The sequence below is a fragment of the Psittacula echo genome (assembly GCF_963264785.1).
Source record: "Psittacula echo genome assembly, chromosome: 22".
NCBI classification, from domain to species: Eukaryota; Metazoa; Chordata; class Aves; order Psittaciformes; family Psittacidae; genus Psittacula; species Psittacula echo.
The window spans coordinates 1,875,957-1,892,226 of record NC_137758.1 but is presented as its reverse complement, the minus strand read 5'-3'; the positions used below and the strand labels follow the sequence as shown (position 1 = coordinate 1,892,226).

At 47.1% G+C, this 16,270-nt stretch overlaps 2 protein-coding genes across 4 annotated transcripts in view; one reads left to right on the top strand and one right to left on the bottom strand.

Annotated features, from left to right (window-relative positions):
• The window catches only part of SRGAP2 (SLIT-ROBO Rho GTPase activating protein 2), a gene marked incomplete at both ends in the record, with an annotated part of 86,318 nt that extends 76,021 nt beyond the window's left edge, over positions 1–10,297 (bottom strand). For 2 of the 3 annotated variants that reach the window (XM_080632944.1, XM_080632945.1), the window contains one exon: positions 10,216–10,282. In XM_080632944.1, the coding sequence (XP_080489070.1) occupies positions 10,216–10,282 (67 nt within the window). Of the gene's footprint in view, positions 1–10,215 lie in introns of all 3 variants that reach the window. The other variant, XM_080632946.1, reaches the window with a different exon arrangement.
• A 1,880-nt stretch (positions 10,298–12,177) lies between these two features.
• FAM72A (family with sequence similarity 72 member A) lies at positions 12,178–15,657 on the top strand (the record flags this gene model as incomplete). Its single annotated transcript, XM_080632947.1, has 4 exons — positions 12,178–12,329; positions 13,392–13,469; positions 14,546–14,670; positions 15,563–15,657. 4 exons carry the CDS (start codon positions 12,178–12,180, stop codon positions 15,655–15,657), a joined length of 450 nt encoding a protein of 149 aa, XP_080489073.1.
• Positions 15,658–16,270: the final 613 nt, after the last annotated feature.

The window sequence follows — 16,270 nt, the reverse complement described above, 5'->3', positions numbered from 1 at the left end:
AGCAGCAGAGGAACAACAGACATCTCATCCACTCCATACATGTTGGTCTGGGAACCTCAAGCTCCTTCCCAAAATCCTGATGGAGCCTTCTCTCCTCCAAGACTGCAGGACTGGGTGCTTCTTTAAGCTAGAAATTCACCAGTAACAGACTGATAAATCACAGCAGGAATGACCAAGCGTTCAAGGCAGTGCTCAAGGCCAGGTTAGACAGAGCCTCGGGCGACATCGTCTAGTGTGAGGCATCCCTGCCCATGGCAGGGGGTTGGAACTAGATGGATGATCTTCATGTCCTTTCCAACCCGAACTATTCTATGACTCTATGTGAACCACAAAATAACTTGACGTTTCAGGACACAATAAAAGGAAAAGTCAGAAGAAAACACTTTCCCATTTGCTGGCAATGGCTGTCATTGCTTTAAGGACATAGGACTGCACCTATAGAGATTTTCCAGAGAGGCCAGCGCCAGAATTGGTTCATTTGTTTAAAATCTGAAATGGATCTACTATCCTGAATCTCTGGGGGCACCTGCAGGGGGCATTTGTAGCCAAGATTTCTAGGGAAAAAGAAAGGTGGAAATTAACGGATGGAAGGAGCCCTTCACAGCCAGCTTCTGACAAGCACATTCTCATGCGCATGGGGGAAATGATTTGATTTAAAGCCTAAGTAAAGATAAGTATGAAGACAATGAGTATGAATGTGTTTGGCATTAAGCAACTAGGCTAAATAAAAGGATTTCTCTTACACTTCTGGGTGAAGCATTTTATCATTACAGGCAGAAATTAATCATACAATGGAAGGTAACAAGAGCATATGGGTTGATAAAAGATCAAACCAACCTCAGAGAAAATACAGGCAATCTGGATGGGATAAGAGCACATGGAGGAAGAAAAGGCAGTTCAGCATTCAGTAACAAGACTTCACAGCACACAGGAAATTAAATCAACACTCAAGGGGTCCAAGAGCCAGCTCCAAGGGGTGCTCAGCCCAAGGTCTGAGAGTATCCAACAGCCCTGCTCAGCAATGCACACATCTCTGGTCACGTAGTGCTAAGCAACTTTACATTTAGCACAGACAAAGCTTTGACTGGTGAAGAGTGGTACCAGAGCAACCAAGAACTAATCATGGCGCAGCTCTGATTAACCCAGCAGAGATTCATGTATTTAAGCCTCTCCCAGCATGTGTGGGTGCTGCCCATCCTTCCTCTCCCAGGTTTTTCAGTTCTACAGCACAACTCATGGAAGCTCCCAAGAGCCAGAAAATGATAAAGAAGCAGAACAAGGAGTATCCCATTTTTAGCTATTCAGCTCCAGGGGGAAAATACGAGAGAGCAGTTTCATTCATAGCAAGTTGAGTTTCCATCCAAACACCATTTCTGTATCCTGTGACCTTTGTAGTGTTGCATTTGTTCCTCCCTCCACGCATGGCTGGAGCCCTTTCCCCCTCCCTTTTCCAGCTGCACACTTTTAAGTCATTTACTGGCAAAGCCTTTTGCTCCTATTTCAGCATCTTTCTGCAGCACTGGAGTCCACCCTGTTGAGCTGGGACACAGACAGGGACGAGCAGCCCACTATGGAGCAGAAATACTGGGCTGAAGCAGGCTTCCTTCTTCAACAGATGGAGAGAACACAGAAAAGTTAGGAAGAGTTAGTTTCATTAAAGAGACCAAAGCAAAACCAGGCTTCCTTCCAAACCACTTCACAGAGATACTCGTTTATTATGTTTCTGAATAACTGGTTATCGGGACGCAGGGGAAAAACCTCCCCGGGCCTGCTCAGAGCTCTGCACCTCCACAGTCCATAACACACTTGGTACGCTCTGGTTTGTCATTTGAAATGAACAAAGCTTCACTTCTAAACTGCCTGGATGGTTATTCCAAGCAAAACACTTCAGACAGCCCTCCCCAGATGAACTGGGATGGAGGAAGGAGAACTGCCATACATCAGTGAGCACACAGCTACCATCTGTGGCTGCCACAGCACTGCCCAAGTTGAGGAACTACATCTGGCAGCTCAGTGGAGGCTTCTTGGACCCATTATCCTGTCCCTATGTAAAGTTTCACAACAAAGTGTTAATGAAACATGTGAATAACTTGGGTTTATTCTTATTTTTGTCCTAAAAGCACGAATATCACATAAGATGTGTTTTGGATGCCAGGTACTCTTAGCAGTAGACCAGCAAGAGCACTGCCCAGTGTTAACCAGCCCAAAGAAAGAGGATTTTGTAGGACTTCTCGTAACACTTAAGTGCTAATGAGCAGGAGCATTCTCAAAGACACAAGAGTAATTTCTCCCACTATACTTAAACCTCATCCAACAGGCATCTTAAGTATTCCCCAATCATAATCATACATAACATGCAACCACCCAGAAGCTCCTTGAAATTGCCCATCAATTTGGTTTCACCCTGCCCTCCATGGATCATTCCCTCCCTGCTGAGAAGGGGAAGGAAGGGATCAATGCTTAATAGAAGGTTGACACAGGGAAGTGACAATCCTGCCTCATCTCATTCAAATTGCTAACGCAACAAAGAGGGATTGCTGTGAAGGATTTACTGCCACAAGGCGGGTTTCCCCTTGATTTCTCACCACTAAGCCTCCAGCAACAGCAACTGGGATCCTATTTTACTATTGCAATATCCACACACACACTGAACAAGATTGAATTAAAACATCAGCATTTGCCACATTATCTGCTGCATCATCCATGCTGTTTCTAGAGGTGGTGGAATAGGATGGAAGGGAAATTGGGAGGGTGAGAAATGAGAAACAGAATGGCACCTCATCCATCATTACTAAGTCTCAAGGTGCAAATGCTGGCAGGGGACGACATGCACCATGTGTTACAGCAACAGCTTAAAGCCATCGATCCCTCCTTTACTGGGGGGATCAATGCTGATGTGCCCGGCAGCCAAACAAATGCAGCTTGTCAGCCTTCCCTCGCGCCTTGCAGAGGCTAAAACCCAAAGAAAACAGGAAAATATCTTTCTAAACAATCCCATTTGGACAATAAGCCCCAGTTTGTGCTTATCATCCTCTCCCTTTTCAGGTAGCAAAGAAAAGCTGCAGAAACAAACACGTGTTCATCACGCTGTAGTGTTTGCCTTCTGAAAACCCACCAGTGACATGGAACTGGCTTGATTGACTGAGGCTTAGGATCTTTGGTCAGCAAACAATCGATCCACTTGTTCAGAGGGAGCAGTTTAGCAATCCTGGCAGCTACAGGGCTGTCGGGAACAAACCCCCCTTCCTCATGGGACCATCAGAGCCTGTCCTTGCGTTGCTGTCCAAAGAAAGAGGCAGCGACTAATTCCCAGGCAACAACCAGTGTTATTTTAAGCAGATTCAATTTGAAGCATAGCTCCGTGGCTTACCCTCTGCATGAAAACCCTTGTCCAATGACATCAGTACAAAACCAAACCAAAAACCCTTTCCTACTTCAAAGAAGGGAAGCCAAAAGGCTCTTCCTGGAAAGTCCTATGATCCAAAGAAGCCAAGTGCAAAGTTAGGAGGACTGACCAAATAACCCTGCCACAGCACTTCACAACTGCAGATTAAAATCCACTCTTGCTTTGGAGTTCATCTGCTTATTTGGCTCCTTCTCAAGAGACAAAAAGCCAGGAGCTGCTGATGTGCCATAGGAAAAGGCAGCTCCTGCCCAGTGCAGCCAGTCTCACAGCAGTGTGAAGCACAAGTTGTTTCTGCAGCATGCTGAAAGCACTGAAGACCCAAGGATTTCCGCAGCACATTTAGCAACACCTTGAGAGAAAGTGCTGGAGGAACAGTGCCCATTAAAGAGAAGAGGAACCCTATGAATGCTTTGAGAATTCCTTCTCATCACTGCCCATCCCCAAAGGCTGTGTAGTGCCACCCTAACATCATGCCCACGCTGCTTCAGACTGTGAGCAGCACTCCCAGCTCTTGTAACACATGAGCCTTTTACACTCAGAATTGCAGAGGAAGTGATTTCTTCTCTTTTTTCATTCCCAGCCCCCTTCTATTTGTTCCAAGCAACGATTAACTCTCACCACGGCAGCTCCAAGCAAAGTGGCTGGCTCAGAAGCTTCAGAGTTTACCAACAGTAGGTAGTTACTCCCACAGAAAGAAAAATAACCTTTTAAATGGTTCCAATCCATTTGCAGCATCTGCTCAGAAATAATACCAGCTTGACACAGTTACTGTATACCCACATGTGTTTCTGACTTGAAGAACTCGTATCAAGAGTTTCCCCTGACCACTACCTCGAGATTTCCCAAAAAGAATGCCCTGTTTTGTCTTTGGTAAGATTGTTATTTTGGAAGGAAAGGTGGAAGAGAAGGTCAAAAATGAAGAACGGTCTCAAATGATGGAATTACTGCAAAGTCCAGACCCTTTCCCCATATTCTCCCATACTTTTTGATCCCTCAGCAAATCAAACCATAACTCCGCATTTGCTCCAATCGCCTACAAAACAGTGACTGCATTCAGAGAGCAGGACTCCCACGACGTTGTAGGAATTCTCTGAGAGAAAGCATGAAATCTGCAAAAGTCATACAAAAGGGAACTAAATAAAGTCCCAAGTAATGAATATCAACTGTGCGTGGCATAGCGAAAAGAACATGTGTTCAAACATACTTTCCATCTCAACAAAGGTTGAGATTTTTCACTCTTCATAAAGACAGCTGAAAATGTTGACCAGGCAAAGAGATTATTCCAAGTACATTCCCAAAATGGGCACAAATTAGTAAGTATTAAAAGCAAAAAGAGGAGTCAAGCCTTTAACAGCCAAAGGAAAAAATTGATGTGTACCCTTCCCACGAAAGGAAAGCCTTTAGAGCTAAGGAAAAATGTCCAGGGGCTCCTTTAGTTGGCAGTTTCCGAAACTGGCTCTGTCCAGTGAAGTGTTCATAGAAAACCCACTGGAGTTACAGTGGAATTCCCTCTGCGTTGGATGGAACTGCAGCACTTCAGTGGACTGACTCCTCTGCTCAGCTTTACTCTCCAGCCTTGCAGTATGTGATGAATCTGCAGCAGAGGGATTTTGGAGAGGAAGAGGAATGAAGGGAGACTCTGCATTCTTCCACCTCTTCCTAGTCTCATCAATAAGCCATTAGTAGGAACCATACACAGGACAAAGAAATACAAACTATTGCTGTAACATCAAACCACTCTCCCAACAGCCCCTTCCCCCTTTCTAGCAGCAGGCTGCTTCATTGGCCTGATCCAGCTCCAAAGCTCCAGGGATTAGCACTATCAAGAACTGCAGCAAACCAGATGATTCTCCAGCAACTCCATAGCTGGAGTTTGGAGGAAGTCATTGTTGCAAACAAATGGAATCACTTACACGCACAGAGTAATGATTAACTGTAAAAACCCCTTAAAAGGTAGTTTTACATTTTAAATGTCAATGGTAATCCAATACATCCAAACTCAACATCTCAAACCTCAAAACTATTCCAACTCAAGCACCCCAGGGTGCGTGGCTGAAAAGGCCATTTACACAGTGTGTTAAATAGGTGTTGCCAAAGAAGCGGCCAGGAGCTGTGGCTCTGGAAAGCACTCACACATGGTGCTGAGCTGTGCAGCCATTGCCACAGCGTGCAGTGACCAGCTCGGTGACCTGAACAGAAGACAAACACAAGAGAGAAATCATCACATATATACCTAAGGTCAACAGCACTGAAGATCCCCAGGGTTTAGCAACAAAACACATTACAGTGATTTCAAATCAGTGATCTAAGGACAGTTCTCCAAATATCTTCTCTAGACGAGTGCTGCATGTGCGGTGTTAACAGGGAAACTTCCAACAGTTGAGAGAAATGCCAGTTTTGTTTCAAATCACCACCAAAAGCATCACATTTCCTTTCTAGCCCCCACATTACAGCTGCTGCTTTATGCAGCATTAAAGGCAAAAGATCCCAATCACATTGACCGCACCATCAGCTGTTCAAGCCAGAGACCAGAAAAAGGGACTTATCTGAAATTTATCATCGATTTTGGGGAGATTAAAAAGGAAGTTTCAGACATTCCAGTAGCCTGAATCTGATGGGAGCCTTTGCCTGAAGCTGTTCTTAGTTGAAGACACACTCGGGTAAATACCCACACACGCACCTCTGTGCTGCGCTCACTCCTGCTATAAATCACCTCATCTCTTCTCCATACTCCTGGTGCTTTTAGGGCTGGGCTGCAAGATCTGCAAGAGACGCATTTTAACCTTTGCTAGAGACGACTCAAGGACAGAAGTGGTTTATGAACCCTCAGTGTGTGAAAGAATTCAGGATTCCATCTCTGTAGCCCAAACCATGAAGCTATTTACTGAAGCTTTATACAAACCAATTAAATATAAGGCTCTCCCGGGACATGAGGAGAAAGACGAGAAGAATTATGAGACAAATCACTGGCTTTTCTTTCCTCAGCAAACGTACACTCCAATTTAACACATTAAACCAAAAATCAGTGCGACAGGCCTTGGTTGGGACAGATAGAAGCAGCATCCACATCTCACATGGAACACACTGCACAGCATCAATTCATTATCTCTGCTTTACCGCAACTTGCACAAAGGAATTGGGAGAGACAATCCAGACAAGGGGATGAGCTGGAGATATCAAAGGCTCCATATGGAGACCACAGAATCTCACTTTCCAGCTTCACAGAACTCATAATCTTTGTGAGCACATGGTACAGAAACGTATCAAAGCAGCACTTCCCTCCCCTGCTGCCCCCGTGTCAGCTTGTCAGAAGAATTCCTCCTGCATGACACGCAGCCATTGCAGAGCTTCCTCAAAGAGAGGAGCACTCTCACGTCTTGCAAGAACAGCCCACTAATACTGGCAGCCCCTCTTCTCCTTGCCAACAGCACGAAGCATGTAAGTGCAGACAACACAACCACGCAACCAGAGACAACATGGACCTTGCCTGCATCATCTAAAGGCAAAAGACTCAAGGTCGGAGCAGTTCCTGAGGGAACTCACCCTGTCTGTGGGTTAATTCACTTCTGCAGAAGAAAAAGTTTTAATTGAACCTCCAGATACTAGACTCCATGGGGTCATGGACTATTCAGGTTGGGAAGGAGCCCAGGAGGTCATCCAGGCCAAGCTCCAGCGGTCAGCTCCAAGATCAGACCAAGTAACTCAGGCTCTATCCAGCCTGGTTCCAGCAGCCTCCAAGGAGGGACACACGGACCAGCTTGTCCTCAATCACCCTGCACAGGGAATTAGGAAGAAACACATCACTCCCTTTGTGTCCCCTGATCACTCCGCAGTAAGTTTGATGTGTAAGAGGGAAATAGTCTTCATCTTCAGAAATTCATTTCATCCTACTCTTGATCTCCTCTGCCATTAGCTGCACACATGAACCATCGGATGAGCTAACTCCAACCCAGCAGAGGCATAGAACTGGCTGCTGGAAGAAGATAACAAATACCTACAGCTCATGGCCATGGGATAACGAAGAGTTTCACTCACCAACACCCTGTCACCCCTCCACACCTCCTACAACAAAAATCACCGAGTTCATCAACACAAGATCAAACCCTCTGCACACCAACAATCTAACAGCCATAACCAAGCTATCTGTTAAATAGGTTTTGATTAGCAACTTAAGGCTATTAAACTTTTAAGCAAAGCTCAATCATTCCATTAGTAATAATTTACAGTGCTTAAGTATGTGTTGGTGGATTAATGGTTTTAAATGAAGCCTCTAAACACAGTTTCTAATGCACAGCCAGAAAACACAGTAAGCTCCTTAACACCAGTGTAAAAAATACCTGAGTTTTCTCATCTGAGGACCAGATGATACCTTACAATTTACAAAGCACACCAACACCCAGTTCATCTCACTCCCACATGGCATCAGTTCACAACACAAGAGAAACGACAGCAAACAACCCGTGGTCAGAGTGAACACCATTTCCCACAGATCAAGTCAGAATTCCATCAGGACACCAACAAGGTCCACCAACAAGGACCTCGGCGTGTTCAGTGAAAAGACAGCATCGTGCTTTGGGATTGAAGTGTGTCTTTAGTCCCATCTCATCTTTCCACTGTGGCAGTGAAAGCCACACATCTCTGGAATTAAGAGAGGCAGGAGGACCCGTTGCTCATGAGAAGCAGGTCACTACTCAGCTCACAGCATGGTACCTATGAGATGTAAAGTAAGTTTCATGACATTTTAAGATGAGTGCTTAACTGCAAAATCTCCCCCCAAACCCCATACCTAAAAGCAGACATGACAATCCCTACTGCCAGAGCAGCTGGTGAAGGGCTGAAGCCACATGGGGAAGGCAAACTCCCCCTGAACTTTAAAGCACACGACGCGATGGGGAGAGGATCGTTCCTATGCTGGATTCTTGAGCTGTTAAGGCCCATCTCTACCTCCCTCTCCAGGGAAGCACAGATGGATGAGCACTTCCCATCAGCCACTTCTGGACTGTCCTGAGCAGAGAAAGCTGAACTGTACAAGGGAGGAATATCCCAGGCAAACCCTTAGATGCCCTCACACTAATTCAGGAAGGAAGCCCCCTTCTCCCAGCTCCACGTGAGCCAGTTACACAGCCTCACTCTTCTTAACTCCACACATTTACAATAGGAACAGCTCAGAAGGCAAAAAAGCAATGAAGTCTAAATGCTACCACAACGATTTGCTTTTGGGACATTTACAGACTGATTGACAGGTCACTGCATCGTTTTGGCAGTGATGGGCAGTGAAGGCTCTTCACTGTTGGTCTCTTTGTTGAAAAGGGAAAGATTTCTAATAGAAGAGAGGTGAGAAGATGCACTTTGCTAATTCTAAACCCTTGTGTCTTATTATTGCATCCAATGCACAAAAATATCGGGACTACAAGTTTGCATCTACCGCATGCCTTTTGACGGGGTAAATAATGAAAGAACATAGAAGTCTCTAATTTAACACTAACTTCAATCCCCATTTCCAAAGACAGACAGAAAACAGGAATAGAAACCAAACTAGTGAAAAAGAAACACGTTCTTCTCCATTTCCAACTTTAAGAACCCTGAAGTTGAGATAAATAATCAAAATAAACTCCTACTCAGTGGCAGATTTGCTCAGGTACACCTCGTGAACAGCAGTAGCACAACCGCTTGTAGGTGCAGAACACTAGGGTCAGCGTAGGACACGCATCGTGTAGGACATCGTGGCTGAATGACTTCCAACCACTGAGAAATAACTAAATACCTCCCTGCAACGCAATATTTTAATTGCCAGGTTTAATCAAGGTTTCCTGCTCCCATGGAAATGGCATTTCTCTAACTCACATTGATTTAAGTCCACCAGCCCTGCCCAAGGGCCATCTTTCCTACATGCTACAAGCATACGGAGCAAGTTTGAAGCAATTAGATAAATCACTACATCTCAGAACTTCCCACCAGCCACAGCTCAAGCTGTGCCCAAGCCAGAATTATCTGTTAAATCCACATTATCTTGAGAACTTTGCAAGAAGCAGCAGCTAAGCAGACATTTCAACATCCCTTCTTCTACCTAGGGCACATGCTAGCCTGAAACCCAGCCAAGCAGATCCTGCAGAAGGCTTCCACAATCATTGCAAATACGCCTCTGACTCTTTATTGCCTTCCTTATGATGATGGGAATAACACTAATGCATTAGTTGCATTCATTTATATACATATGCATTATATACGTGTGAATACACACGCACACACGCTGCAACCTTAAGGTGTCACACTCAAAAGCACAGCAAGAAAAACCAGGCAGTGGTATTAGGGAGTCACCAAGAGCAAAATCCTGAATAATGGAACTTTCTAGCACAAGCAGCTTCACAGGGACCCTCAGCACAGTCCCTGTGGCTACCAGAGGAAATATGCTCCTCTGACACTACACAGATTTCTTAACAGATTCCCATGATAGGAGGAGGATTAAAAAGCAATTAAGCAGCTCTCATATTTCAAATGCAAAGCCATATTTCAGAACAGCAGACAGAAAAATATGGCTCTCACAACTCAAAAAGAAATCTGTTCTATGCTGTAAAATAAAGCCCTTCCCGTGATACCTTTAAACAGCAATTCCATAGTAGGAACCTACCCCATGGGGACGAGCAAAAGCATTGCAAACCCGATCCAGCATTGTGTTAGGAAAAAGCCCTGCAAATTCCAGGCAATCTGCAAATGATTTCTCCCTTCCCCACCCAAACATCTCCTGCAAACTCCTACAATTGCAGTCAGGACTGCAACAGCGGAAGAGATGAATATAAAACCATTCCTACCTTTAACTTGAGTGTCATATTCAGCTATGATCTCCTTATCCTTTTTGAATTTTGCTGGCGACGTCATGTTTTCTGTTCCCAAAAAAAGATGAACCTCAAACCCGATCCACCAGAACACGAGACAGAAATGCAATTGCCCTCCTCTCAATGCGGTGCCGGGATTTTCTGCTCGCCTTCCCCCCCCCACAAAAAGGGCAAAGAAAATAAATTAGTCCATGGAGAGAGGGTGTGAGACGAGCACAGCAGCAGCAAAATGCAGATGTGAAGAGATCAGTGCATAGAAGAGGCGGCAGTTTTGTCTCCCTGCACCAAAACCTTTAGCAGCAGCATCAGACTAGCGAGATCCTGCAGCCCCCAAAGGCTCTTCCTGATTGCTAGCGTTAACAGCACAGCCAGGGAGTGGAAGTCCTTCCGCACAACATGTTCTCTGTGGGTTTGGTTTTGCCTTTTCCTATTTTTTTTTTAAAATGGGCTCAGAGATGATGTAAATCAGATCCCAAACGGAGGACGAGGAGCCCTTTTCTTTGGTATGCCTGCAAACACAAATAAAACGATATATATATTATATCGATATATAAAATCACAGCTTGCAGGCAGCAGCCACAAGCTGCACAGCCCAAATGTGCCACTGAAAGAAAAGCTGCCCTGACATCGCAAACCGTGCTTCTCAGATCCGCAGACCGGCCAGGTAACGGCGGGGAAACGCCTCAGCAGCCGCCAGCCCCTCCGGCGGGGGGAGCAGGGGCTCGTTCGCAACGCGGCTCCCCGGGGAACGGAGAGGGAAGGAGAGGAAGGAGGTCCCCGGGGGCAGGACCGGCAGCGGAGCCGCAGCATCTCCCGCTGGAACCTGCATCCAGTGACACCGGCGCGGGAACCGCAGGACGAGCCCAAGCCCCCCCCTCACCGCCGCGCCGGCTCCATCCGCGGCTCCTGCGGGGGCTTTGGGTTCCCTGAGGGTTCCTCAGCCCCTGGTCCGGTGTGCGGGTCTGTGTGCGGGGGGGCAGGCGGGCGGGCAGCGGCCCTCTGCGGGACGCAACTTTTCTCCCGCTTTTTTTATGTATTTTATTATTTTTCCCCCCTTTTTTTGTGCCGGGAGGGAGGGGCCGCGGCCCCCGAGGGAGATGCGCGTATGGAGGAAGAAACAAATAAACACGGCACCCGCCGGATCCGCATCCCGCCCGGGAAGAACAATGAGGGCGGCAGGGAGAGGAAGCGGGAGGGGGCTCCCGTGGGGGGGCCGGGGCTGAGGGACGCGGCCCCGCGCCCCGCCTCAGGGCCGCGCTGAGGGGGCAGGCGACGGGGGCTGCCCGCAGTCACCCGGCGGAGCTGTCCGCGGAGCGCAGGGGACCCGGCGGCAGAGCGGGACCATTACCTGGGCGCTGCGGAGCCGCCTCCCGCAGCCGGGCGTCCTCCGGCCGCTGGCGCCCGCCACCCGGGCCCCCTCAGCAGCCCACCGCCGCCCCGCCCCTCCGCGCGACCAGCCCAATCAGCGGAGAGTGTTGGACAAGAGTGATGGGAGTCGCAGCCAATCAGATGGCTTTGTCTCTCGGCTTGTCCCGCCCCTTTCCCCGCCGCCTGGCACTCGTAGCACCGCCCCTCCAGGCCGCGCAGTTAACCTCCGCCCCAGGTCTGCGCAGGGGCGGGGCGAGGAATGCAAACAGCCTGCAGGCGTGGCCAATAGGAGCAAGGCAGGGCGTGCCCTTCCACCAATACCCAGGTAGTAGGGGTGGTGCCACCCGTCTCCTCCAATAGCGTGAAAGGAGAGGGCGGGCCCCGCTGCGCACCTCCACTAATCAGATAGAGAGGGCGGTGCCTGGCTCACCCAATGGGAGGTGGAGGTCGGGAATTCAAACTGACAGGAGGGAGCGTGGCCGTTGGCGGCTGCAGGACCGGCCGGGACGGGACGGAACTGACGGGAGTGACCGGTAGCAGCAGCAGCGGGGCCCGGCGGTGGCCGCCGCCATGTCTGTCAGCAGCTGCACGTTCGATGACCGGTGCGTGTCGGTGCTGTGCTGCCGGTTCTGCCAGCAGGTGCTGAGCACACGGGGGATGAAGGCCGTGCTGCTGGCAGACACCGACATCGACCTCTACTCCACCGACATCCCGCCCTCGGGGTAAGCGCCGGGCTCCGGGGGGCGGCCGGGACGCACAGAGCCCCCACAGGATCCCTATAGCCCGAGCGCTGCAGCTTGTCCGCCTCGGGGGAAGTGGCCGAGCGGGGCCAGCCCCCCCAGGCTGGGTCCCCAACACCGCCCTCCAAACGTGCTGCCAGCAGGGAAAGGCCCCCCAGAGCCCCCCAGTTCCACCCGGCTCTCCCCCAGCGCCGGCGGGACAGCGAGAGCGAAGCTGTCCCTCACCCAGGAATCAAAGCCCTCATTTGATCTATTCCAGGGGCAGATGAAGCCACAGGGAGTTCCGGCAGCTCCTTCCTGGAGCAGAGATTAGAAATTGAAATAAATCCCTGTAAACAGAGCAAACCTGATCGTGCGCTGGCTCCAGGGTGACTCCCCTCCTCCCCGCCGCTTGCGTGTTGCTTTCCCATAACAATATTTGAATACTAAGGAAATCAGGTTGCAAAACAACATGTTAATAAGAAAGTACGGGCTAAAAAGGAGATAAGGAATCAAAGGTCTGGTTTTAGATGTCCTAGCCTTTAAGCTATTATTCCATAGTCTCAGCTGAGATTCACCAGGAACTAGGGCAATGTCTCTAATCAGATTTTGGGCTGGCAGTGCCCTGCAGCCTGCGGTGAGGAGCATGTGTCAGTTAAGCACTAAGAGAGGCAGCACTTTCTGGTTTCATTTGTGAGGACTCAGGATATATTGTGGCTGCCCCATCCCTGGCAGTGTTCAAAGCCAGGTTGGATGGAGCTTGGAGCAACCTGCTCATGTCCCTGCCCGTGCCACTGGGTGAGCTTTAAGGTCCCTTCCAACTCAAACCACTTTGTGATTCTGATTTATATAATGTCACATGGGTGTCTTTTAGTTTCCTTATGAGTATGGCTGGTAGCTGATAGGGAAATGGGGTTGTGTGATCTTGGGAGAGTTTAAAATAAACCAAGCATACAAGACTAATGGTAACATCATTGTGTGATTTCGGACCTGAATTATCAAAGCATCGTAGCAGGAATCACAGCCACATCTAAACTTCCATATTTTGACTTTCTTCCCATCTAGCACTGTTGATTTCATTGGAAGCTGCTATTTTACTGATATCTGCAAATGCAAACTGAAGAACATCGCGTGTTTAAAGTGGTAAGAACACCCTTGGATGGCACTAATGCCTCCTCAAGCACACCATAATGTATCCAACCTCTCCACTGCAGCCTACTGCAGCGTGAAGAGCTGAGGGCTGAATGAACAGATTGCATTCGCTACTTCAAATGTAATGCTGCTTGATAGAAACTCAGCCCACTACTTCTGGGCTTGGCTGCCAGTCTATTTCTGTGCAAGTCCCAAGTGGAGATGTGACAACCTTGTCAGTACTGTGAGTAGATGGGAAAGCTTGTGTGCCACCTGCCTGATTAAATGTCTGCTTCAACACAGAGAGAGTTGTGTGAATAAGGCCGCAGGAAGAAGTAGTTACTCATATTCTAATTAATAGAACATCCTCTTGGCAGATCTAGCTGTTGCTAGCAGATGGAACATGCTGTCACTAAAGTTCTTGGAGTTCTTCTATCCTCTTTATTAATTTCCGATATTTAAGGGTAAAACCAACAACTCTCAAAGAGCTCACAGTTAATTGAGATGATCCTTTCCACTTCTTAATCCAGATTTGTGCCTGGTTCGGATTTCAATGATGGGGGGTTGTGATAGGAACACAGGATTATGGTTTTAGAAAGAAATAGAGAAATATCTCACCAGAGTGTGGCTGAGAAAATAGAAAAACAGTTATTCAAGGCTTCACCCTGGGAGGGGAGATAAGGCTTTGATATTCTCAGTCTCATTGCTCCTACTACTGATACTGTCCCATGCACAGTGATTCTGTACAGATGGATGTTTTGTGTGTGATTAACTTCTGATTCCAATGGAATCACTGGGCTTCAAAAAAACAAATACCCCACCATTTGTTGGTATGTAAACTAATCTGATTACACAATTCAGGTTACTAAGTGGCTCTCTATGCCAAAGATCTAAACCTTAGATATTCTGTAACTCCCGACAGATGTTCCCTCTATATTTAAGATGCTTGTTTAACTATGTTCCCTTAACTTTACCAAAATAGGAGCATTACAATTCCTTGGCTATTTAAACATCAGCTTTATCTGCAAAAGCCAACAACATCTGTCTTTCTGGATTCATGTTGCTCATTATTTCCCTTGTCTTCCTAGCGGTAACGTTGTTGGTTATCATGTGATTTCTCCCTGCAAACCTTGCCTGCTGTCTTGCAATAATGGCCACTTCTGGATGTTTCATAGCCAAGCAGTCTTTGGCATCAACAGACTAGACCCTTCTGGTAAGGAACACTTCTCTTCCCTAAAATCTGCAATTCTAAGACCTCCTTCTATTGAGGCATCTCAATATAGTTAAAGCATCTGGAAAGAGTGTAACATATGGAAGTATAAGGCAAGTGTTACAGTGCTGCTAATCTCATGAACTCCTTGTAGCTCCTTTGTAAATGAAAATTTCTAAGTAAGTGGAAATTTCTCTTCATCAGACAATCTAACTCTCCCCTTTCGGGGGCAGAAGTCAGGATTTTCTGAAGCAATATCATAAAGGAGTATATACACAGCCACCAGGTGCTATTTATAGCAGTATCTCCCGGGCTACTAAGCAGCTGTCCAAGGGACACTCATTGGGTGAGTCATGTTGTCACTTTGCCCCTATATAACCAAGTCCTCATTAGCTCAATATGAAGTTACAGCTCGTGCTGGTTAGTTTCTACAGGTAGGTGTTGTTTGGATGCCAAGTGTCAGGAACCATTTGCCTTGAGTGCTGAGGAATGTGTAGCGTTCTGACAAATCATCCGCCCTCCTTGCAGACGGGAGGAACTTCTTGTCTAAACCTTTCAGTGTCACCCTGTGTTTTAGATCAATGCATTTCAAAATAAATCAGCCACGAGGGGATTATCAGGAGCTACATGAATGAGCTATATAAATACATCTGTGGGCAGGGACTTATTCTCCTAATTATGCCGTAAACACCACCCCTCAAGATCACTTTGGAAGAAAAATAGGAAATAGTCTCAGTGTATTTATGATGAACATGACTTACCAGGTTTTGCAATGACTGGAGTCGTTATTTTCTCTGAAAACACAGTTGTGCAACGTAAAAATAAGGTCACAATCCAAAAATAGTTGTGTTTCTTTCTTCTTCCCTCCTTTGTCTCCTTACCTCCTTCTCACCAGGTGTCAATGTATTGCTCTGGGGCAACTTGCCAGATTTGGAGGAGAGCACAGATGAAGATACAACCTGCATCTCTGAGGAGGAGTATATCAGATAAATAGGATCTACGAGATACTACAATATCTTCCCTCCATTCGTTGCATTACTGCTTTGCTTAGACTTTTTTCTTCCTGCTAGCCCAGCAGAGCTTAAATAGTACAGGAAATCTGGTAAACAATCCTAAAAAAGGAACATCTCATCCTCCTCTTTCACTGTAGCCTTCCTTTGGCTCTTGGAATCTGCCTAGTGTGCATCTTCTGACTACAGACTTGGTTGGAGCTGAAAACGCAGATGGAAGCTGCATCTACATTAAAGTCTCAACAGCTGATAATCCTTCTTAACTGTATTCTTTCCTAAAAACAGTATTCACAGTACAAAGTCTCTCAGTTGCTGTAAGTACAGCTTAAAAACCTTAAGGAACAGTTGGTCTGGTTGATGAAGTTATGAAAGAGCTGTGCTCTTGTGGTCAGACACACCATTGCCCAGCACTTCTATTTGGAGTATATAGAGCTGCTGAGTAAGTGGCTGAAAGTATTGGAGCTTTGGCTCTATGTCTGGGCCTTCCTGCCTGTTCTTTGGGCAGCTGGGGCATACTAGGATGCTCCTCGATGGAGATTCGGGAGCTATCTTATAATCTTCTCATCTTCATCTTTCAGGATCATGTTTTTGTA